The following is a 25,436-nucleotide window of genomic DNA, read 5'->3' on the forward strand; positions in this document are numbered from 1 at the left end:
GGATCTAAATACGTCATCCACCATGGTCCTGTCAGATTACACTGTATTATCCAATGTTTTTGTTTTGGCTTCCTCCAGCATGTGTCAACAGCTTTGGTATTACTGTGGCTAATGTGTGTGAAAATAATAGGGCAATCCAATCAACAGTCTTTTCACACTAAGGCTTTGGTGTAGTCTTAAATATGATCTGCAATGTAACTGATAAATCCAGTCTATTTATTTTATCATCTGTCATTTCTAGATTTTAGCCTATCTAATGGCTCTCTGGCGGTGGTGGTGGTGGTGTGGTATTTAATGTGGTCATTTCTAATATTGTAAACTATATTCTGTATGCAGGTCAGTAAGTGTCAAATAATGTACAATCTCACAGCAATGGCGCCCTCTGCTGGCATATGGCTGTCCATAAAACTTATTGTCCAAGCTGCTGGTTCAAGGATTGACAGCTTGCAATAAATACGTTTGATTTATAGAATTTTTGGGAAAATGGAAGTGTTTACAATTGTAATTCAAGAGTAAAAACAAAAAAAATTGTTCAGCTAAGTGTCGATAGTGTTAGTCTTAGTACATATGAAGAGACAAACTTGATACAAAAAAACCCCAAAACAAAATGAGTCAATATTAGACATGTTTAACCAATTTATTCATGAACATACACATACAGTTATTGAGTACATTAGTATTTTTGTAGCATAGCATTTTGCCTTGACAACAGCTGCTCAAAAGGACCCAACAGAAACCCTGTCACGTCCTTCTCCGATGAACATGATCTGAACACTACCTGCAGAATGAGAAGTACCCTGGCTCTCCACAGTGGACACGATGCTGCCCAACACAACCAACACTTGGCTGTTTTCACAACTTTAAAAAAGGCTTTAAGAATGGACTGGGAGGGAGGCAAGCTACGTTTTCTTCTCGGTCCCCCTCCTGGCTTTAGGTATTGCTCTGACATGCTTCTCTGTGGCCTTCTGGGTACAAAGGAAGGAGGTTAGGGTGGGGAGGGTGGTGGGTCATTGGCCACACAATGGCCTTATCACGCTTCCCCTCCTTCTTTCACAGTGATAATGAACCAAGACCTCAGCGGCTTGGCTGAGGTCCACGCCAGTCACCTGACCAGTCACAAATTGGCGACACAAGAGGTAAATGTCAAACTGATGAGGGGGGGAAAGGGGAGGAGGGGGGGGCGGGGGGTTGGTGGTCTTGGTGAACCTGAACCAAATAACATACTTCAAAACCTGGCTTGGACTCATTTTTCCTCATCATCCGCTGTGCTACACTCTGCCCAACCCTGTCCCTACAAAGCCTCTCTGAACAGGCCAAGTGTGCCTCCCCCGGTAAGAAAAGTAATGCACTTAAAAACCAGATAGCACAAGTTGAACTCTCCACAGAGCAGGGTTACAGCACCACCCCCATACCCCTTAAGGCAGGGGGCATCAAACTAAGTGCTGCTCACAAGGAATACTCAGACAGCTAACCGATGACAGGACGCCACTGGTACACCACACACTAGTACAAAGTGCTATAGAAAAGACGACAGCCACGCCACTGCCAGCCTACGAGGAGCCTGAAGCACGAGGTGGACCCTGAACTGGCCCTCCCGCCAAACTATCTAACCCCCTTCCTCATCTAAAGGAATTCTCTGGAATGTTCAAGAGACTCGACCAGGCCGCGCGGAGGCTCGGGAGTGACCTGTGTTCAATTTAGACGAGTCTGTCCAGTTAAAGAGTGGCGGATTCCCTTATTAGAGAGGTTCACCAATGGTGCCAGCCAGTCTGCTTACTGGAATGTATCAAGAGTGGAAAGTAGTTGAGCACAAGTGGTGCAGGAAGTGGCCAAAAACACCAACTCCGGATCCCACGCTCAGCAAGATTAGATAAACTGGAATGGACACCCGGCTGCAGTTCACCCATCTGTTCTCCGTCGCTAGAGCTGGAAATGCTACAGTGCTTTTACAAGTGCTGAAGGCCCTGCTAAGAATAAAAAAAAATATTCACCCCGGACAACCAGAACTGACCAACCTGGAACTTTGGTAGGAGGAAGAGGAAGGAAGGGGGGGGTATTATTAATTGACGCCGCCGCGATACAGTCTAAACCACAGCTGTTGTCTAAGAGCAAATAACAACAAAAGACTTCACAAGAACCCAAACTAGTTTAGCAGTGAAGAAACAAGTTCATGCTTTTCGAGGGAGGTTTTTTTTCCTGTATTCTATCTATTGTACAGAGAAGGAGGAAGAGAAGGAAAAACAGGTCTAGTAAAATACTATGTATATTGAGCCACACAGCTCCCAGTATATTACCATGAGTTTTTGTAACAAAAATCTTGAAACCTTTTTTTTCTTCAAATTCTCTACCAAGAAAAATACAAAACATTATAAGGCGGTAAGTAACTATTTTTTTTTTTTAATCTTTTTTTTAAATTTTCTTCATTTTTGTTTTTTTAAATTTAGAAGCTGTTAACAGTGCAGTTGATCCTCAAGGCAGCCAGGCCAGGCTTCACTGCTGCTTGCACTCAGCTGGGGGGGCTGCATCCTTCTGCAAGAAAATCACAGGGATGGGGAGGACAGTTGTTAAAACAGACAACACTCCAAATCACTCTCACACACACCTACACCTAAATCATACCAAAATCTGAGCTACACACAGCCAAGCCACCTCAACAAAACCCAAACACTGAACAAGCTTAAGAAGTAAAGTCTGAAAAGTTTCTCACCTCCTGACTATTTTGAACACGTTTAAACAGTCATTGACAGACACGAATGTGGTGACTATGACACATTCAGATTATACACACTACGACAACTATGGTTTGTCGTAGCAGCATCCTTATGAATGCTGTGATTAAGACTTCAGTTTTTGTACAGATGAAATAAGATACGACGTGTTTACCAGTGATCTTTAGAGGTGCTGGTGGGCAGATTTTGTTACGGCTGGAAAGAGCTAGGCTAGCCGTTTCCACTCTACTAAGCTATGCTAACCAGCTGATAGCTGTAGCTTTAAGTAGTCAAATCAGTGCATTTAGGATGAAGCTATCGGGCACTTTGGTGTCAAGTGAGGTGAAATAGTACAAACATCACAGGACCTGCCTCGAAAAGAAAGAAAAGAAAAGCGGTTTGAAGTTTTAAGGTGCACAAGTGGTATTAACACTCAGGTGCACACACAGGCTCAGTCATCTACAATAAAGCAACACCAATTCTGGATTTTTGGGGCCGATGGCAATACCTTGAAGTGTCCTCAATCCAATATTCTCTAACATAAATACAAACTTAAACATTTTGTGGATGAAAATCAAACTTGTCAGGGTTCTCTGGAGGACAAACAGTAATGGTGGGTAAATGTTTCTACATCTAACCTCAAACAACGTTTTTTGTGCTGCTTATTTCTTATTGGCTGGCTGAGATAAGCTCAAATCCAAACTTTCTTAGTTTGTTTATACAGAAACGTAATACTGGTATAGAAATTAATGAGATTTAAAAATGCTGATTTATTTGTACTGTATAACACTTAAAGATGATAAACCTACATATTTGGAAAGGACCTTTCAACATTGAGGCAGATGCCAAAGCTGCTATTTTTTTGATTTGCTGCTACAGAATAATGAACATAAACACTTTCAACTGAGCCTCAAGCCACTCGGCTCAAATCAATTAGCTGCCAAATAGAAAGGAAACACTTGAGTAAATAAGAGATGAAAATGTACAGAAAGATAATTAAGAACCCGCCACAGTGTGGATGGGGCATCCTTCCAGCAGACATTAGACACTTACAGAGGTGATGGCACCCTGCAGCTGTTCAGCCTGCTCTGTGGCCTGCTGCCATCTAACTGTGACTAAGGTCATTTTTGCCATTGTGCGGTACATTTGACTGCTGCTGAACTCTTGAACGTTTCAAAGTCAGAAATAATTTAAGCATTTTTTTTTCCTGTCTTTGTGTGACATGACTTAAGACTTTTCAAAATGCCAGAAATAACAGCTCTGCTACTGCATCTGTTGAAAAAAAGGCTAGACTTTTGACAGTTGTTTTATCTGCAGCAAGCAATCAAGTTTTTCTTGTTTTATCTGCCCCAAGCGATCAAGTTTTAAATGGAAACAGCAGAGGACAGGCCCTTATTGCTGACAATGATGGCACCTTCAGAGAGGTGGAACCCTTTGTTGGCATTTGTTGTTTTTTGGTAATCTGCCAACTACTGGTTGGGCCTTTTTTCAAACAGAAACAGTTATCCAAGGCCATTATTCCGGCATTAAAAGCAGATCTACAGAGAAATGTAGGGATGCACGATACTAGATTTTTTGCCGATATCTGATATGCCGATATTTTCCAACTCATTCTGGCTGATTGCCAATACCGATATATGCACATTTTTCCACCTGGCTGAGGAGACTATTACACATGCAATCACAGATTGTACTAAGTATGATCAAGAAAGACAATATATGTATGAGTGAAGACTGGAGTTCAGCATTAAAACTTTAATGAACCTGCCAAGTAGGAGGAGCAGTAGAGTTTTGAGTTTATTAGACAGACAGGGTTAATGTGTAGGATTTAGTCTCTGGTCCACGCTACGGAGCAGAAGGTGGCGGTAATGCACCTAATACGCTGAATGCCAACCGCCGTTATAAACCAAGAAGAAGAAGTTTTTTTCAAACAGAGTGGTTCATCCTGTCAGCCGAGGTGTTTCCTATCTGTGCAGCCGAACACAGCAGCTCCTCCACAGAGTTTCACCCTGACGGTCCCGGTGCTTCCTACGCAGGATCCACTTCACTCAGCTGCCCGACAGACCCGCTGCTTCTTCCCACTTTAACCGCAATAACAAAATCAGGGCTCAGTGCTCTGCTGGGATCCACATGGAGAGCCGGGGCTAGCTAGGAGGCTAGCGGAGCGTAAGCTGCAGCATGGCCAGAGGGAAGCACAGCCGGCTAGCCTCCCAGCTAGTCTGCTGGGCAGCTGAGTGAGGTGCAGCCTGCGAAGTCAGCACCGGGACCACCAGGGTGAAAGAGTCCATGGAGGGAAGCACAGCCAGGCAGTGGAGAAGGCGAAAAATCGGCCTGTCATATCAGCAGAAACGTTCATTTCAGGCCGATGCAGATATTTCATTTTAAAGCCTTTCATCGGTCGATACCGATGACATGCCGATATTATCGTGCATCCCTAGAGAGAAGGCAGCTGAACAGAACTAATGTGAACAGGAAGGAGGAGAAAAACCATGGACGAATGGACTAATGATGTTTAAATGGGTATTCAAAAAACAAACATCCATAAACAAAGCACAGAACTCAACATTTATGGCAGACAAATCTTCATCCTGACACAAACTCAAAACTAGCTCCAACATGGTGGAGACAAAAGAAAAGGGAGGGCTGGACTGGCTTCAACATACAGAAATGATACATGTGCAAATGCAGAGCTCACTATGGGTTAAACTTCAAAAAACCAACGACAAACCAGTGGGTTAGTAAAATCGGGAGGGTGCAGCACGGCGGCAGAGGAAGGTGGGCTCATGTGTGGGGTGGGGGGGTGCAGAGAGACGGATGGAGGATGGGGAAAGAAAAACGGGAGGAGGAAAGCCAAAAACCAAAAGTGAAAAGGTGGGGGGTGAAGGGTGGTGGTGTGATGGTAGTAAGCTGACAATTCACAAGCTGTACCTACCAGGATAGGGTTATTTTTCTACTGTCACCACTTAAACCTAGTGAGGAAAAATTTAAAGAGTAGCTGACAAAAGATGCCAAAGTGACCCGAGATGAAGAAACATTAATGAATAGGAGAAAACAAAAAGCAAAACTAGCAGAATACAGAATGTCAAAGACGTTTTTGTTCAGCAAAGAAGAAGCAGAGGTCATGCTGTTGTGTCACATTTACAAGCTGCTCCAGTCTGCTAGAAAAAAATAAGCCACTAGAGTCAAATTCATCAAGTAACATTTAGCAGAAGCCCTAAACCAGTGTCTTTGCACTGTGAAAATCTCAAATATGATGTACACAAACAATGTAGACTTAAGTGTGGATCTTCATTTGTCTTATTGGTGCTTACAGATTTCCCCCTGTACGCTGACTTTATTCATAGTTTTTCAGCAACATTACCTCCATCAGGACGGCAGTGAAGCAGAAAAGTGAATCAACAGAGCCTACAACTCCTCTCCTGTAGGTTCTGTTATTCATTTATCTCAGTGGAATTACACTAAGTCTCTGCAGTTTGCACTAGGGCTGCAAATAATACTTATTTTCATTATCGATTAATCTGATGATAATTTTCTCAATTAACTGTTTAATCAATTATATGTTAAATAGTGACAAAATGGTATTCACAAGTTGTCAGAGCATATGACATCCTCAAATTTGCTTATTTTGTCTGACAGTTGAAAGTATTCAATTAACTGTCATATGACAAATAAAAACAGAAAATCATCTGAATAAAGACCAAGTATCAATATCTATATTGTATGTCAATATCTACATCTCACTGGTGTCCTCATCCTGGTGTTTAAGACATACTGAATCTGTGATGCTTTAAGGTTAATGTTCAGGTTTTAGTCACAACATGCAGCAGTCAGATTTTATTGACTGGTGTGAAGTATTGTTCAGGTTGAAGAACTGCTCGAGACAATGGTGAAAAGAAGAGAGAATCTACTGGGAGTGTTTGTTCCGTTTTAGTCTAGAAGCCAAATCAAGATCACGACGACAAAATAAAAGCTGAAGCAAACCAAAAGCTGGTGTAGAATGAGATGCATTTGACAGTATGTATTCTGTATGTTGAAATCTGACAAATCATTCAGGACAGCGGTTCTCTACCTGCAGCTCAGGACCCCCAGAGGGCATGGTGAGGTTTTATGCAAATGTTGCTCGCTGTAATATATCACATAGCGGTAAAAAGTCACTCATGAACTGCGGCTATTGACAGCCTCCAGTAAGAGCTGCTCAACCTTTTGCAAAGAGAGTTGTGAGCCAACAAAGTTGAGAACTGCTGAGCAAGGTCTATCTTAGGACACCAGAGATCTTTAGAGAGGAAAGGGAGGTGTGTGTGTGTGCATGTGTTGGGAGGGGTGATCTCACCTTGGGATCATAGTCGGGGTCGTTTTCCTCGTCAGCCTCCTCCTCACCTTCCTGAACACATAGACGGCAAACTTCAGCCAACAGAGTTTCCTCAACTACCCTCTTGATGACATACAGCACTACAACCTGAAGCTTCTTTTAAATTGTAGTCAGTTATCTCCTGTAACATCTGCTTTTAAAACATGAACTGTAGTCTAAACAGTCTTACCTCGTCGTCCGCCTCCTCTCCCTCTTCATCGTACTGCAAAACACAAACATGAGCATTAGCTATGAGGACAGAGGTCGACCTAGCTCAGTGTGATTCCACCAAAATAGATTTAAAGCTGTAAGATGTCTCAAGTTAAAAATATGTAACTGCAAAGGAAACAGTCACATCTTTTTATAAAATAAAGCCAGTTTGTACTATAGTTACACAAGTGTCTCTCCTAACTCATCACTAGATCATTCCTCATTACACCTTGTGTAGACTTGATATTTCTTGGATTTGCCTTGATAGTAGAAAATAAACAAAGCAGAACACTTCCATGATGGTGTATATAACCCCGTACAGTTCAGTATAGAGTAGTTTACAGCCGATCCTTGAAAGGTGAAGATAAAGAGTTGAGATGCTGTTACTCACATCGTCATCGTCGTCCTCAATAGCCTCTCCTGTGAAGTAGAGCACAGCCCGAGGTACGATACGCTCACGGATGAAGTGACCGATTTCAAAGTCAGCAGCCAGGACCGCCTCCGAGTCCTCATCCTGAAGACAGATAGTCAGTTGATTCATGCAAGTCTTTACTGTCCTATCAAGATGAAACTTTTTAGGTTTTTATTCCATCTTTAGCTGTGATTTCTTGCATTAACTAGTAGTCAGTCTGACTGTTAAAATGGTGTGGATTTATCTACTAAAGTGTAGCTTAGTGTTCTGATTGATAAATGGATGTCTCTACATTCAAAGATGCAGTGGAAAGGATTGGATTATGAGGGTTAAGCTCTTAATACCTAAAAATGTTTTTTTTTTTAGCTGTGTTAATGTTGCTTGCTTAGTCATGTATACTAAATGTTTAGAGAGAGAAACACCTCAGATCTGAAGCCATATTTTTTAGGTTTTTTTTTTTTTTTTTTTTTTTTTTTTTTTTTTTTTTAAATGCACAGTTATGCAACATAAACATTAACAACACCAAATGTAAATCTCAACCAAGTTTTAATTCTGCAGGTTGGTTCTCACACTGGAAACTGACCAGCTATTCCTGGGTGGAAGGGAAAATGTGGTTGTCTGCTTTGGATAATAGACACTTTGAGCAGTCTTATAGATGCCCACAGAGACGACTAAAAGTTATGTCACAGCTTGTGTTTGAGATCTAATTAGATTAATAAAACTTAATAGCCTAAGCTCTCATCCTGTATTACTCTAAACATGGAGAGGGACAAAAAAACAAATCATGCAAAACAGATTTGATGATTTAGCTGATTCATTGTTTGATAAGACAACAAATGAATGAACAAAATGTCAAGTATGACTCACCAACTCTCCATTTTCTGGGACTGTAAAGGAGAGGAGAACAGATAGTTGAATCATGCACATGTACAATTGATCATTTATTACAATGGAGACTCAACTGGCTACATTAAACTAAAACCTTGTACAGGCGTAATCATTTTGCCTTTGTCCTTACCCTCTGGTGGCGTGAAGAAATTGAAGAAGGAGTCGTTGGGGACTGTTTTGGTGACCGTCCTGACTGTGCCGCGGCCCTTGTGCTTCTGTTTCTTCTTGATTGTTTTCAACGTGACGTTCTTGCCCTTCGTCCACTCAATCGGGCAGCTGTGGTGAAACACAAGGAGGAGGCAGCGGAAGGAGAAACCAAGGTCAGTATCCAACATTTCACATTTCAAATCTTAATGACAGCTTGGATCTTGGACACAAGATGAACTATGCCAGCGTCTCCCATACACAGGCTCTACTTAGGCACCCTGCCCAGGTAGATAAAATCTGTCTGAGTTGCTTGCTGCAGTAACTGAGTGGGAACTGGAGGGCATCTACCGATAGCCTGCATGTGAAGCGTTTGAGGAGCATCAGCAAATTGTAGCGTCTACCGATAGCCTGCATGTGAAGCGTTTAGGGGATATCTGCAAATTTTATCTACATAAAATAACCTGGCTTACACTCTCCCCCTCTAAACTGCATGAGTCTCTGCATGGACACCGGTCACACACCACCCACCACCACAAGTAAATTCTCAACCTGTGGGAAACACTGAATACACCTGAAAATTCTCTTCTACTTAGATATAAACTAAGACCACTAGAGAGCAAATGAGTGAAAATGAGAAACTCAAGTTTTGATTTCATGAAAATCCAATTCTATTTTTGATAGCATTTACTTGCCAATTGCTTTGATTGCAAGTCATTCCATGTATTTACATTCAATAATGATCCATCTATATGGTTAGTTTTCATTGATAGTGGCAGAAAATAATGGTACCCCATACTAGATTGGCCCCGTCACTGATATCCAATCGGTTGCAGTTCAAGAGTTTGTACCACTTGTAGTCATTTCTAAAAATCAGGTGCTGTACTCACCCTGTGCAGCACATGATCTCTGGTCCATCAAAGGAGAAGGGGTCGGTCTCATCCGGCTCCGACCTCATCTTGTAGGTTTTTGTCAACACTGTGTTTGTGAAGAAGTCGTTGGGCTCAAAGTGGAACTCTAACGTGAAGCTCTGGAGGAGACCAAAAGAGATGATGATTATGCACTGTTTAAAGTTAACAGACGACTCTCTACCATATAACGTGAGTGTCAAGCTGACTCACCATGGGCTGTCCTGGATCTGAGAATTTCACTTTGATATCTTGTAAATGTTTAAGGATGGGTTCATCATGTTCCTGAGGAGGAGAGAAAGCAACACAGTGTGAGATTACCCAAAGAGATGGCATGCATTTTCACTTACAACATATTTGCTGATCCCCATCTATGCATAACTTGGCCAGCAGGTGGAAGCAAAGTCTGATTTGTCGTTGCTGGGATCAGCTACTGTCTGTGACCTAATTTCTCTGCCTCTCCAGCAGCTGTGTGGATGAACGTACCTGCAACATGTCACTGAGCAGGTCCACGTTTTTGAAAACCGTTAACCAGAACTCGGGGATGCCTTTGGGGTCTTCCTTCTCCTCATCCTTCTTCTCTTCCTCTAACTTGGCCTTCTCTTTCATTTCATCCTGTTTGACAGACGTTTTCTCTTTAAAATAAGGCTTGCTCAAATATTTTTTTTTAATTTTCATATATCACACCATATGAAATAAAAAGCTTTTCACCACCCACACTTAATTACAGAACCAAGGATTGGGCAATAAAAGAAGGAGAATAGCACAAGTATAAGCTATATGTAATGCCACAGGGGAAACAATACTTCAGATCACTACAATGATTTGCTGCTCTGCAATCCAGACAACTGATATCAATGGTAGTGATAAACTTTAATCCTTTGCTCTTGATTATGAGCTGCATGCAGTGTTGCCATTTTGGGAACTGAAGCTTTATTTTTTTTCTGGACGTGACAATAAAAGCTACATGCATGAAAAATATGAAAGCAGAAGAAAACTGAAAGTGTTCGGTCGAACGGGAGGCATGCAGGTGTATACGTCACCTGTACCTGCTTACTTACTGTCAGCTCTTCCTCCTCATCTGCCTTCCATTCACATTCCTCATCTGTGGGCTCATAAGCTGCTTTCACTATGTCACTTCTCTGTAAACAAGAGAATACATCAAGTTTATACCTTTGGCACCCAAGTAATGAGACACAATTAAACCCACACTATAAACACTAATTTGTTAAATCAAGTGCGAGTTGTTTCAATGTGTCTGCCCTGTGATTTTCATTGAAATGACATGAAGTGGGAACATTGGCTATTCATGGTGAAGTTGCTGTTTCCGTTCCTGAGCCTGTTTACATGCAAACAAACGAGGCTTTAATGCTGCATTAGTGACCTGGGACACATGCGGGTCGACCGCTGATGTGAAACAGCCGCTGTGTTGACTCCTAGCAACAAATCTGATCAGGATCAAGGTTAAAAGTCTAGTTAACGTGCTTGACGAGACAGGAGCAGCTTTTCATCGCGCGCTCCGCTGAAAAACATTGTCAATTCTGCTGCATCATGAGTCTGAAAGTGGAAGAACAATGTAACCGCTGTGACTAACAGAACTGCAAGGTTTTACCATGTATTATAAATTAGAGACTCTGCATTATAATCAGATCAAGGACCAGCCATTTGCTTCAGTTTGTATTATTAAATAGGCCTTTGGATTAAGACATCTAAATGCAGTGAATCTAATGGTTAAACCTTCAGAGGGCTTTATTTAAAAAAAAAGGAAATATTTAAACATAATTTGTGATAATTAGTGTCATTTTATCCACTGATAAGGATCCTCCTTCACTAGAAATACTTATAGAATCCCTCGTATCAATCTGGCTAAAAGCCTCTCTGGAGTTGAGCACTGGGGCTCCTGAAAAAAACATGTAAAGAACTGTCCATTAAAGAACCAAAGATACCCTTCATTCATGTATGAAGATTTTTTTTTAAAATAGCTCAAGTGCTGGCAGTCTTTATGTTAACATTTATCAGCCATAAAAAAATGGATCACAATGCCTTAAATCTCAAGTTTGCTTCAAAGATCAAGAACAAAGACAGGATGGTGTGTGTTTGTGTGTGTGTGTGGTTGTTTTGACTGGACAAACGGCGGCATATATAAGCATAAACACAGCAGCCTGCTCAAGGCTACCGATGCTGAGGGTTACATGGTTGAATGCATCAGCCACCTTACGGATTTGACAATGTATCATCTGCCTCACGGACACACTCCTCCCAACACTGAACACAGACGATGCATATTATTCAAAATATACAACTATCATAAAGTTTCATGATTCTTGTTCATGTTTTTCTTTAAGTTTATGCTTTTTTTTTTTAAATACAGTTGGATTTGTGCAAAGAAAAAAACCAGGTGTACAAAATGTACACAGAAAATGTCTTCAGACTTACGCAACACAGAAATGTGCTTCCATTTAGCAAAGTAAGGTAAAAGAAAACAGCACAGCTGCAGAAACACACTTATCAGTGCCAAAAGTCATAATAAAGAACATATATGAATGACGTACTTTGTCGAAGAGGGGCTGGTAGAGGGCTGCGTACTTTCTCTCCAGTTCATGTACTTCTTCGTAGAATTTGGCCTCAATGTGAGCACATTTGACCTGCAGGTTCTTCAGGGCGTTTACACGTCTCTTTACAACCTTTGGTAAACTGTAGGATGACAGACATCGAGAGACAACATGTTACAACAAGCCTAATGAATCCTACTGGAGCTCAAACAACTATTTCCACATTTAAAGCTGAAAATACGTCTGCAAAAGGAACCAGACATATTGATTGGTTAATACTAACAGAGCTTATTTTATTTGTACTGATAAAATTCTACACATTTCTTTCAACAATAAGGACATTAAAGCAGTAAAATGAAAAAAAACTGCAGTTAGTACTCATACCAGAGATACAAACCAACACCAATCAGATCTTTTTCCCCCATTTCCCTTAACTTTTGACAGACTTTTCAAACAATGTGAGATTCAAACAAAGATCATTTTCTTAAATTTTTGATCATGTGTTTCAATTTGCTTCTAAAACACAGGACAGCCTGCACTGACTGGGGTGACAGTTGTAGCAGAGAGGACCCTGCTTCAGAGCAACACACTGCAGTAGGGGTGTCATGATTCCAATTGATTCTCCATTTAAACTTTTTTCCAGCACTTGACAGCTATGTCATTATTAGACTTTCTTGATTAGTAAATAGTAAATCATTGTTTTTATGCCCTGACATGTATCCTTTACATTTTCAAATTCTTCTTTAAAAAGACTATATGGTATCAAGTATGATATAACCGCCATATTTATTGAAATGTACTGCACTAAGGTCATATGGTCAAATTTAAAATGATAAGTTATTTCACCAGTCAATTGGGAACAAAGTGTTAAACACAAAAACAAAAAGAAGTCGTCACTAGACAGCAGAAGGTTACTTTACAAACAACCCCTGCAGAAAGCCAGCAGCTGGGAGGATGGCTTGTTTTGGTGAAAATGAGGTTGTAGCTCGTTGTCTACCCTGCTTTTGATTTTGAAGGTTGAAATCAAACGCCCATTTCGATCGATTTTTGATTTAGAATCGAAATCGTGATGCCCCTACTGCAGAGCAGTACTCTCCCCAGAGGATCTCCAATAAGTCAGGGTGGCCTTCCAAGTGCACACTTTAAACTAACTGAAACTATGCCAAGAAAAGGCTTTACTGAGATCTGCTTCATTTAACTGCATAGGGAAGAAATGCTGTCTTTTTGTACACAGATTTATTGGTTTATGCTTGAGAGATTCATAGACTGACTGCTGGTGTGAGTGATACAGTGGGTGCATAAACATAACATTCAATAATGCCCTATCAGACATTTTATCATTTAGATATACATTCCTAAAACAAAAGCTTAACCTTCTGTACCAACAAAAAAAAGGCAACAATTAGTTCATTCAACAGTCTCGTCAATCTTGGACCATGTTTTTGATTTGTGATGCATCAATGTGACTTGTAGCAGAATGTAGTTTAACCATCAGTTAGTTAGATGATGTATACATTATACAGCATAATCCTTCAAACTGATTCACAAGATTGTGTTGTTTAGGACAATCCTAATTTCACAAACAACATATTTTCCTCCACAAGACTTGGAATCAATACACAGCAGATCTGAAACTGGGACACCCGATTTATTTTGCTGACTTTGAAGTAGTGTCCTCCATAGATACTATTGTTCATATTTTATCCCCTACCTATGCATGTACTTATTACTGGTCTGATGTCTTTAATCCTTTAACCCTAATCTGTTCTTGCAGTTGCTGCTTTGAATGTTTTGATATCACTTCTCCTGTCCTGAGGTCCAGTCTACACAGGGCACCCATGCAAAATGGAGTTGCAAAGTAAAGATTAAATGAACGAATTAATATATTTTAGTTAGTTTCTGGCTATAATTCAGTTTTAAACAAAAATCAACAACCAGCCAGTTTCAACAATGCACATTTTGTAAAAAGATATTTATAAATGACTTGTTTGAGGCCTCAAACTGTCTTAATGGGGTCGAGGCCTTGAACATCAACCGACTAATTCTTGAGCGGTAATTTTGAGATGTTTAAGTGCTGTCCCCAGGAACTGAGGGCTGTACAGAGGCTGCACAGTGTCAAGTTCCTCTGCAGTATGGTAAATTAAAACGCCTGCACTATCCTGGCAAGGGAATACATGTTTGGTCCCCCAGTGCTTGGATGCTGTAAGTGGTGAGTTTGTTGGCTGCCAAATACTTGACAAGTTGATCAAAGAGCTGCTTGCTGATGGTTTTGCTGAGAAGAGGAGCAGTGGGTGGCAAAACCCTGCAGCCAAGACACACGACGACACTCGCACAGCATCTCAGAAACTACAATCACTGATGTACCTCCGCTCTGAGGTCATTTTAACATTTTACATAAGCACTTAGCTAAATGTTTTTTTAAAAAAAACAAAAACTTACAGTGTCTGTTGGACTTTTTCATGCTTTCATTGAGTGCCTTTTCCCAATTTAATGTAAATATTTTTTGAAATCAAATTAAACACAGATATAAAAAGAATAATAGCTCAAGTATTCATCCATCTACGTAAATACTTAGCACAGGAATTTTTGTCACTTGCTTGTTATCATCCGGGTATTAATAGTGAATGGGAAAACAAATTTCTACCAGCTGCATGTCAAACGCGAGCCAATCAAATTCAAGCTCAACAATGGCTGTGTATCAAACAGGCTGCTCTAAACAAACTGAGGCCTGTGAAGCTGCGCCAATTCTTTCTCTTTGAGATGGTTAATTATTAACCTCATGTGGGCTGAGACTGAACAAGCAGTACCATAGTGAATGGTGACTATAGCCTCTGTGTGGGGCTTCATTTGTGTGCCCTCACCTCCAGATTCAGTGGTTTGTGGTTTACTGGGATACTGCTGCTAAACAAGAGCGTCGCTAACCTTCATGTGAACTTGATTTACATAAAAGCATCACAACTCAACAAGGAGTCACCACTTGGAAAACTAATTTGCATGCAAGTACGCAACGACTGCAGCGACAGTATTCAACAACATGGTTTTAAAAATGTTACTGAGCACATTTCAGATTACAAACATATCAATTATCTTTAATATTTACACTATATCTACACTATATTATACAAAAACATAATATTCTTATGGAAAATTGTAATTGAAAAAAATAACCAGCCTTTAATGAACAAGTTTATAAAGATGCAATTAGTTACCTGCTGTGAAAGCATCTTCCCTGCTTTAAGCTCGATACTGCTGCTGATTCTACTCTATGACAACTGTACAAGGTGCAGGCAGAATTCATGACTTTAGATCTCTAAGATTAAATTATCACCAAAAATAAGATCTCTCACCTCTCCATGTACCCTGATGGTGAACCGTTCAGCCCATCAAGCCTCTCCTGCAGCGCAGCCAGGATCTGTGGATTCTGCATCATCTGCACAGTCAGCTGACGAGCTGAGGACACAAACACACATATATGGTCAAGAGTGTAATATGAAGGCAGACAAAAATCAATTCAGGAGCATGAGGGGGATTTTTTGCTCATAATTTGATGAGAATTGATCCTAAATTGGAGATTTGATTAAATTAAAGCTCAAATAAACAAATTCATGTTTGGGACAGGAATCACTGACTGCATAAGAATACCCTTTTTATTTGTTATAGTCAAATGTTACTTGATTCTCCCTGCAGTATCTAATGCATTCTGAGGGGTACACTGCACATCTAAGCATTGTTTGTTTAGCAGAGTATATGAGCAGGGTGGAGCCGAGCATAGGAGCAGCTCCCTGTTCACAGCATTGTCCACCACCTAATGTTTTATTTGCCTTTATTTAATATGATTGTTTCCTGCGGGTAAACTATAAATAACATCTAGTTAGTAGTGTGCATATTGCCAACGCTCCATAGACACAAGAGGTGGCCATCAGCATAAAAAAAGGTGCTCTGCCTTTGTGCAACCAGACAGGTGACAGATGGTACAATCCAAGTGTCCGACACATTGCTTGCACCTATCAAAGCTCAGTCAGATCGCTGCTGGCGGGTGAGAAGATTAAAGAGATTGGAAGTCACTTTTCTCTGTTGGCACATCCTGGGCATTTTGCTTGTAATGTGTTACCAGCTAAAATAGATCAGCCGTCCGAGACTCTGCATCAAGTCGAATAAATACAGCTATGCTTGTCTGAGTTCACACAACACAAGCCAGTTTCTGGTTGCTTTGATACAGAACGCTTTGTTTGGTAGATAAATCAATGAGGTCAGACACCACCGGGACAGGTACCTTTTTGAGGTGATAATATGAATCTGTGATCTACCCAAACTGTCTCTAACCGCTTTTTTCCCCACCAAGCACTGTACCTGCTGACTATTACAACCTTTCTCACTTTGTCCAAACTAAACATGACTTAAAGGTATACTATGCAGGATTTGTTAGTTGGCGTTTGTAAACACACCATTCAAAGATGGCCCCTCCTCCCCGGCTCGACAGGGAGCGAGCTGAGAGCAGAGGGAGAGAGAGAGCGCAAGAGAGAGAAGCGGTCGAGCAAGCTAGAGAATGAATTTAGAGAGAGAGCAGCGCTGGTCAGAACAAAGCCGTGAATCAGATAAATAAAACGTTATTTTCTGATTTTTTTCACGACGGTAACGTTCTAAAGCACAAATAAATACACCCACACCTCCGCACAACCCTGCAGGAAGGTGCAGCATTGCCAGGTTTTGTGTGAATGCAGAACTTCATCCTGTCCGCTGTGGCCTCTCTGCTCTGCGTCTGTATAGCTCGGCCCCGCCCTCAGTCAAATAGACACAGACCTGCAGCTCTTCATACATCTTTGACACAGAGATAGAGAGCAGAGCGGAGGAGAGGAGAGAGACCGAGACAGCGATGTAACCTTGTGGCTACGCAATGAGTCCCGACCTCACACCCTGCTCACCGTTATTGACTGGGGGCTACACACCCATTCTCAGAGAAACTGAGAATATGAGAATAGCTGATCCACCTTAAAAAGTCTGTCTACCTTAAGTGAGCCTGGGCCAAAGTTGTCACTAACTTCAGTGATAATCCCCTTCACTTCAGCTAGGTGGCAAGAAACAAGACATGGGAACTTGGCTTGGGTCTTGAGGAGTAGTAGCATTTATTTATTCACCAACAAATAGCCTGATCTGTACACGCACTGCACCGCTACATTCACAGCTACGCTAACTTCAAACTCGCCATCACACACATGCTCTCTCTCCCTCTACTTCACACTCACTATGCACACAAACTACACACTGAGCTATTCCTTAAAAAAAGGAACTACACTACATGTATAACACAATTTAGTTTAAAAAAACATCTTAAAAATACATTTTTAAAGAAAAATTCCTCAATGCTTAGGCCTGGCAGGGAGTCCACTTAGGCCCAGTGGGCCACTAGCGGAAACCCTGGACACTAGAATGGAACAGAGCCACTGTTAATGTTATTAGCTCCACCTGTGATTTTCCTGCTATGACAAGTCAAACTGCCTCTGTTCTCCTTAAATCAGGACACATCAAACTTTATATCAGTGACCTTTTAAGCCTACAGACACTGAGGGTCCACATTTTAGGTGGAATATCACTTTACGCACCTGATGTACTGCTCTATACAAGCCAGTTGTATCTCAACTTTCGTCCACTGCATAGACAGCCTTGCAATTCCCGTGACAAAGCAATCATGTTAACACACAAAACATTCAGAGCCCCTGAAAGGTCACGGTGGCATTTTTCCTGATCTGCTTTTGCATTACCTCACAATACTTTTTGCATTCCCCTTTATCCACTGGAGTTTGTGTACAGCCAGTCCTCTGGAGTTATAATGCACTGCCAGTTTAGGGTAGTGCTCTCCAGTTAGAAAGGAGAGCTGATGTGACACTGTACATTATGCATTTATTGCTCATACTTTTGAAACGCCAAGCTCCACTCGACTGTGACCACAGCTGTAGCTGCTCTGCTTGGCTGTGATGGTTAAAGCTGTTGATGTGGACATGGTTACTGCTACATTTCTATGGTGGTACAGAAATGGCTAAAGTAGCTGTACTGTGGCTACTCTTTACTGCTGTTAACATCAGCCAAGAAAGCACTGTAAAGGCAGTCACTCCTGATTTGTAGCTGGTGCATCCATCAGACACAGCAGGTATGTTCTCATACACCTCAGGAGTTCAAGAATATATGACTATAGCCATCCTGTGGCTATAGTTATAATCACTGCTACAGCAGCTGCCAGTCATAATACAGTGTAGAGAACTAGGTTAATAACCTCTGCAGGTTAGCCTAACATTAGCTGCAATGATATAGAATTGTGGCTGAGTCAGGCACAGCTGAGTGTGCACCCACTCGCATGTGATATAGCACATTTTCTGTGAATTCAATGAATAAATAGTTTCTGGTCCGTGTCAGACTTTCCATACCCAAACCACGTCCATATGGCAAAAGTAGCCCCGAATTTTAGGCACAAGCTCTTCGTTTTGTCTCAGAATGAGCCCTCTATCAAGTCTGGCTTTAAAAAGTCTATTCAAACTTGCTATAAATAGAAGGGGCCAAACAGACATCTATATCTATCCACAATGAGCCGGGAGTAGACTAATACATGAGGAGACTGTCTGAATCATTTATTGAGCATCAAAGGATGCATAAACAACATCAACATCCCAAAATAAAATGGATTAGTGCCTCCCAGCTCTTAACTACAATTCAAAATCATGTCATGCAAATAACTCTGCTCAGTTTAAATACCAAGCAGAGGCACACAGACTGTTCTGCTACGGAAATTACATTTTTATACACCTGAATGAACAAAAACATTCTGATAACTATACTCATATTGCTACCAATTACACTGTCAAAACCTGTACTGTAGAATTTTTTGCAGACAGGCCTACCTTTGCTGTTTTCATCTTCTCCCGTCTCCTCCTCTTCCACTTCCTCCACATCCTCCATATCTGCCGGGTCCATCTCAGCCTGGTCTTTGCTGCTCAAGGAGACATTTTATTAGGAAAAAAATTAATACAATAAAGTAGCCAGCTGGACTTAAATGAGTAGTCAGCTGTTTGGCCGGCAGCCAGCACTTATGGACAGCCCTGACACCTGAAGTTATATAATGGAAAGTGTATCTGTCAGTGCCGTTGAGTACAATAATGAAAACGAGTGACAGCTGCAGCTCTACTTCAGCACCTTGCTCAAGAGCACATTTGATGGTAACTGAGGGTATGAGGAGTTTAGTTCCATCATATTCCCTGCCCAGACAATATACAATTCTCTGCTGCTTAAACAATAGGATGTAACTGTAGCTCTAAAAAACAGCAGCAATCAAAACTGAAGTCTTTTTTTTCCCATGACGCTGTTCCAAGCACTGAAACATGACACCCTGTTTTAAGATGCAGTGCAGGAGAGGCTCAGTACTGAATACAACAGAGCTTCACCAGCACGGCATCTCATCCTCCTGTCAGTCTGCAGCATGAGGTGAAAATCAATGGCCAACAATGGAAGAGTATGTGTGTGAGGTGGACAGCATCCATCTCTCTGTTGTGTGACCACTGAAGCGCCACTCCCATTGGACTGATGTTAAGTTCCATCAGTCAAATGTTGTGAGGGGTATGTGTGTGTTTGGTCAAAGCGATGTTGCAACATGATCTTGGGTGTGGCATCCCAGACAGCCCTGACCTTAGTAAACAACTGTTTCCATTAAGGCTCATAGAGGAGAGCCTGCTGCTTTGCCTCTATGGTCCCAAACTTTAAATCATGCTGTACTTCTGGCCACGCCCCTATCAGTGATGTCAAAGCAGGTGTTTGCCCTTTAACTGTCAAAGACCTTCAGGGACCACAGACATATCACCAAAGAGGAGAAGGGACAAGTGGTTTAGAGGCCAAATGTTTGGTCACCGGTCGCAGAGATATACTTACTTGTCAATGTCTGCCATCTTAGCTGAGTCTCAAGTGACGCTAAAAAGAGAAGAGAGAAAGTAATCAGTTTAGAAATACTGGAGGACACAAATTCATACATTTTTAACTGACATTTGAAAGTCAGATCTGGGTCAAAACAACATTTGCGAATAACTCTGGATGCTAATTTCAAGCTACTTAAAAGTACTACAGGGATGATGTTTGAGTTAGCAACACATAGTAAACTTCATTTAAAAACAGCCAGAGCTGTAGCCTACTACAACAGCTGATTGTAGTAGGATATGAGGTGATACATCCCCATTCTGTGCCAGCACATCCCCAGCTTTACCACAACAGAACAAATACTTTACATGATTTCTATTACATAACCTAGATTTTACATATAGGCTTAAAAATCTCTCTCTCGATCATTTTGATGGAAATAAAATTAAAATGAGCATTACAAGTAATCCCACTCCTGCAAAATACTGCTGTGTGTGCACTACCCCCATCCAAGAGGAAATGCATAAAAAATGCATATAAAAAAGGGGCCCTGCTATGCAACAGTCAACAACACTTCACTGACAGCCTGAATCCAATGCAAGATCAAAGCTGAACCTTTTCTTCTTTAAAACCCCAACTCACAGCTGTACAAGATACTCACTGACATTGTTTCAACACCCAGTGCTGTTATATTGGCAAAATATTGGCATATCAGTAATGAAACATTTTTTATGTATGCTGCACCTGAAGAAAAAAAACAGTCTACCTAGCACTATAAAGTAGCTAGTAGTACTACTATACTACAAGTTACTACTAGCTATTAAGTAGTATACGCTCAGTTTTGCCACAATGAAGCCTAACTCAGTTACCATGCAGATGTCTCCCCTCATTTCTGCATTTAAGTGTTTATATTTTTCACTATTTTGGAGACATGAACAATGGTGTTACAATAGGAAATGGTTCAGTGTCATTGTTCCTTTTTGGAGCCTTGTAGGATTAGCAATTTCACAATGACTAACCAAGTAAATCAACTGCAGAAGTGACTAACCATTTGATGTTGGTGTTTGCCAATCCTTTGCAGGTGACCCAAAAACTAAAGTTCTGGCCAACATTACTTGCCAAAACCAAGATTAAGCTACATGGGGCAAGCAGAATCACATAAGTTTTCTCCACAACAAGCACACAGTGAGCCATATGTATATAGCCATATATTTAGTTTTGATTCAAGTCTTTAAACTCTACAATCTAATAACTCCCCCAAATAAAAAGGTGTACCCTGAATGAATTATTAGGTTTTGAATCATGGTGACTTCATTGTTCTCAGTTTGACATGCTTTGACACAAACTTCCTGTTTTCAGTGGACAAAGAGCATTTTTATGAAACAATCATCCAGGATTTGGAAAAGTGAGGCCACACCTCACCCCCTTTCAGATTCGTCGTCCCTTGAGAGAGATGGATTACCACAGTGTTATTTCCAGAGGGGCAGACAGGGGAGACCTGCATTGACAGTCAGTATCCATAAGACAGTGAGGCAACAGATCACGACCTGGAAGTGACACCAGTGTCAAAATTCACAATCGCTAAGGTGGCTGTAACTCAAGCCCAAAGCCTAGTGGTGGTGTATTATGGACAGGGGAGAAATCTGCTTGTCATATGTAACAGAGCCATGTGTGCAGTTCATTTGAGGTGGAGGAGATTTTCAATACTGATGCCGGATCAGAATAGACCCACTGAGGATCTGTGGCTGTGACAGATCGCCTGTAAAACAACCTTTTTCAAATATCAGTAGCCTCTATCTCTTAGACATTAGGTCACTGTTGATCGATATTGAAGTTATGGACAGGCTCATTATGAAAAGGCTCATCATACTTTTTAAGAAACTGTTAAATGTTTGGGTTCCTTCTGCCCCACCAGTCTCTTGCTGCCTCAGCAAACCACCCTGTGAATCACTCTCTCCACACTGGCCCAGCAACAGAGCACTGACCAAAGACTAAATCAAACCCTGGACTGAGTACAAGGAAGACGATTGCAGCCATGAAGAAAACATAGCAACACACTGAGCTGAAAGAGCATCTGTCCCTCTGTACCCACTTGACCTCTTGCAGGCAGCAGCACAATTAAAGACTAATTAAGCACATATTGCCTGCTACCAAAATATAAAAACACCACCTTGCCCATCTTGTACTGGAATGTGCATTCAATATTTAACATTTAAAACTACATATTTCTTATAATTATCTAAACCTTGATAATTGTGCAGACTCTTAGTCTAATTTAAGTTTTTGACTTTCCACCTTTAGTCAGGAAGTCCTATAGCTTTTCAGAATTGGGAACAAATCACAGCTCAGCCAACCGTCTTGTTCACGCCCATGTGTTTTATGGGTGGAACACTGAAGGATGGGACAACTAATTAGCCAGTATTAGACAATCTTCCAAGCTAGCAACTGACTGCCTAAGGCAAGACTTATTGTACTATTTGATGGGGACGCAAATGCAAACACCACAGGGAATTGAATGTTGCCATACCACATATCTTACGTCTGTTTTACATTTTTTTCTCATTTGGTCGTCTGAAACCTGGCACCGCCTGAAAGCCTGGTCTGTCCAAAATCACCGGCTGAAAACCTGAATGCGAGTACAGACTACTGCAAAAGTTCCTAATCCTGGTCTTTGACGGCCACCCTCCTGCTGGTTTTCCATCCTGTCAAGTAGTTAACTGCATTCACCTGCCATCCCAGGGGTAATTCAGTCCCTTATTAGACAGCTACAGCTTGGGGTCTCAGATGATTGGAAAAAAAATCAGCCACTGACATTCAAACGTTTTCACAGAGGGATAATAGTTTGAACCTAAACCATGAGGCAGCCTTAAGGTTGTTTAAGATAAAGAGCAGGAAGGAAATTCTTTCAGTAAGGCCAAGCTTTTAGCAACCCTACTCTATACATTAGCTGGCCTACATTCAGCTAATACTGCAAGATGATTCAACTACAGAGTTGATGCAATAATAACATACCTAAACTAAAATGTCTCTACATGTGGAGTAAGATGACACCCACCACCCCAGACATCTTGCATTTGTTCTAATACCAAATTATTGATGGCAAAGTACTGTGGAAAAGCTCTTAGCAGCGGTACATATTTTTCAAATATACTCTGCAAAATGTGATGACAGGGCCTTTCAAGTTGGGCTCAATACCTGCTTTCTAGTGGACCGAAATAGTTGCAGGTAGACAATGCAATGTGGACAAACTGCTCTACTGGGAGGGCAGGCTCCAGCATTTCCAATGCATTTGTGTGGTGTAGCACTGCATAAGTTCCTGGGATGCCTGTACATAGTATAATAACTATGGAATATTTTATCCTTGTCATTTCCATATCCTTGCCTTACTATGTGTATATACTGTGTAACTGTATGCCATGTATGTCCTATGTACCCCCCACCCCTCCTCCTCCTCCTCCTTCTCCTCTCCCCCTGCATATGTGCCTGCACAATGTGTGATGACAAACTTGAATTGAATTTCAACAATAGAAATCTTAAGCACCATCTCCTGAAGAAAACATCCACATCTCATCTGTTCCAAGTGATGACTCATGATATGAGACATCTGACAAATTTGGCAACCACAACAGCCTTAATAGGTCATGCAGAGTTTGGAATGTAGCTGCCATGTGCATACACAAAAGGCTTAAACTAAACAACTAATCTCTGTCACAAAAAAAAAACATCAAATACCAAAAAAGCTAGTGGACAACACGTGTTTTCTCAGATTTTAACATCATCAACTACACATGTACAAGTGGTCCAGCAGACTGACCAAAGTCCTTCCTGGGGACAAGCTTTTTCCTCCTAATCCTGCCCAGCGACCACGTGTTGCATGCTCCAGTATAGCAAACCATCAATGACTGACAAAAAGCCTGTCTGCCGGTTCACTCTGAAGCCACATTTTCCACATCATGAGGACCATGCAAGACAGCCAACCTGTTGAAACGTTAACCGACAACTTCCCTCACAAACAAGCCGACCCCTGCTAGTAAACTGGCTAACTTTAGCCGGCCTGCCCGGTCTTGACAGTGCACTAGCTTATGTGCTGCTAGCTTCATGCGCACTACTTCGGCTGAGCAAGTGGGAGGAACAGCTTCGGCAGACACGGGGCCGTGGATACAAAATGTGGGCCAGTTAGGAAGTGGTGCCAACGCTCCGGTACCATGTTTAAACCAGCCTCCATCACATAATATTACTGGCTGTGCAGCTAAACCAACCACCGTGTGTTGTATCCTTTAAGCCTACAGTTGCGTCCACAGTTCCCCACCCTGGTAACATCCTCCAAAAAATAAGGTCAAGTCCAAAAAATACAAGATACAAGACACGTGTCAACAAATGACGAAAACGCCGACAATTACAGGAATTATCCGACAGTTTGTTGTTTCTGTCAATGCAGTGGTTGTCAAAGCTTACCAAGGCAAACGGGAATACATATATAATCGCTGTTTTGTTATTTTTTTTAAATCGCGTGTACCGTTAACACACACACATCATGGTGGAGCCTGTCTCAATGGCTGCTGCCGCTGTCTGACTTGACTAGCATTAGCAAAGCAGAGTCGTCTTCCTCTGCCGCGGTTTATTATATCAGCAGAAATGATATTTAAGTTCAGGAGACGACGCACAAGTTCAGGGACGTTGGTGCCGACGAAGCCGTTCCCAAGTCCTGTCCCTTACCTTCGCTCTCTGGCCGGAGGCTGGGCTGGTTAGGCGGCGCTGCGCAGTGTCGCGGTCCCGGGGAAGAAAGAGACTCCGCTCCGATGGCGGTAAAAGGGAGAGAGATCCCGCCGCTTGCGCTCATATACATCCGACGTCATCACGTAAACCGGCAGTCACCGGGGCAACGCTGCTCATGGGAGGGGCGGCGGCGAGGGTCCCCCTAGGGGGAGCAGGGGATGAGGGATTATCATCATCACCATCATCTTCATCTTCTCCTTCTCATCTGTGTGGCACTCCTCTTCACCACCTCATTCCTACTCAATGATCATAAAGTAATACGCTTAATTTGTACCACACTTTTCATTCCTAGTGAAACTCAAAGTGCTACAGCATTAATAACATAGAACACACAACATAAAGATAACAAGACTTAAGATGAAAAATATCTGTATCTTATCTGTATCATGTTCTCCCTCTTCCTCCCCCTTCCTCCTCATTATATTTTTTTATTAATCAGCCTTTTCCTCATCATTTTCATTCATAATCATCTTCCTCAGCATCATGATCATCTCACCATTGCAACTACAACAGCAGCAGAATCTTCCTCAAGCAGTATAGTCTTCTACATCTTCATCATCATCACCAGCTGGAACAGGAGCTCATCATCATCATCAT

The 25,436-nt window shown here is 41.6% G+C and overlaps 1 protein-coding gene across 3 annotated transcripts; it reads right to left on the bottom strand.

Annotated features, from left to right (window-relative positions):
* Window positions 1-612: 612 nt before the first annotated feature.
* Window positions 613-24,920, bottom strand: nap1l1 (nucleosome assembly protein 1-like 1). 3 transcript variants are annotated; one of them, XM_067582291.1, is made up of 16 exons: window positions 24,780-24,920; window positions 20,082-20,120; window positions 19,061-19,149; window positions 15,518-15,620; window positions 12,171-12,312; window positions 10,668-10,760; window positions 10,105-10,233; window positions 9,832-9,903; window positions 9,601-9,740; window positions 8,697-8,842; window positions 8,546-8,565; window positions 7,658-7,780; window positions 7,247-7,279; window positions 7,039-7,089; window positions 5,641-5,677; window positions 613-2,529 (listed from the first exon to the last, which is right to left on the bottom strand). In XM_067582291.1, exons 2-15 carry the CDS (start codon window positions 20,096-20,098, stop codon window positions 5,672-5,674), a joined length of 1,164 nt encoding a protein of 387 aa, XP_067438392.1. In that variant the 5' UTR covers window positions 20,099-20,120; window positions 24,780-24,920; the 3' UTR covers window positions 613-2,529; window positions 5,641-5,671. The 3 variants fall into 3 exon arrangements, with proteins under 3 accessions (XP_067438392.1, XP_067438391.1, XP_067438390.1); XM_067582290.1 differs by lacking the exon at window positions 5,641-5,677 and having other exon boundaries at window positions 10,680-10,760; XM_067582289.1 differs by lacking the exon at window positions 5,641-5,677.
* Between the last annotated feature and the right edge of the window lie 516 nt (window positions 24,921-25,436).

The sequence above is a fragment of the Thunnus thynnus genome, chromosome 23 (assembly GCF_963924715.1).
Source record: "Thunnus thynnus chromosome 23, fThuThy2.1, whole genome shotgun sequence".
Taxonomy (NCBI): domain Eukaryota; kingdom Metazoa; phylum Chordata; class Actinopteri; order Scombriformes; family Scombridae; genus Thunnus; species Thunnus thynnus.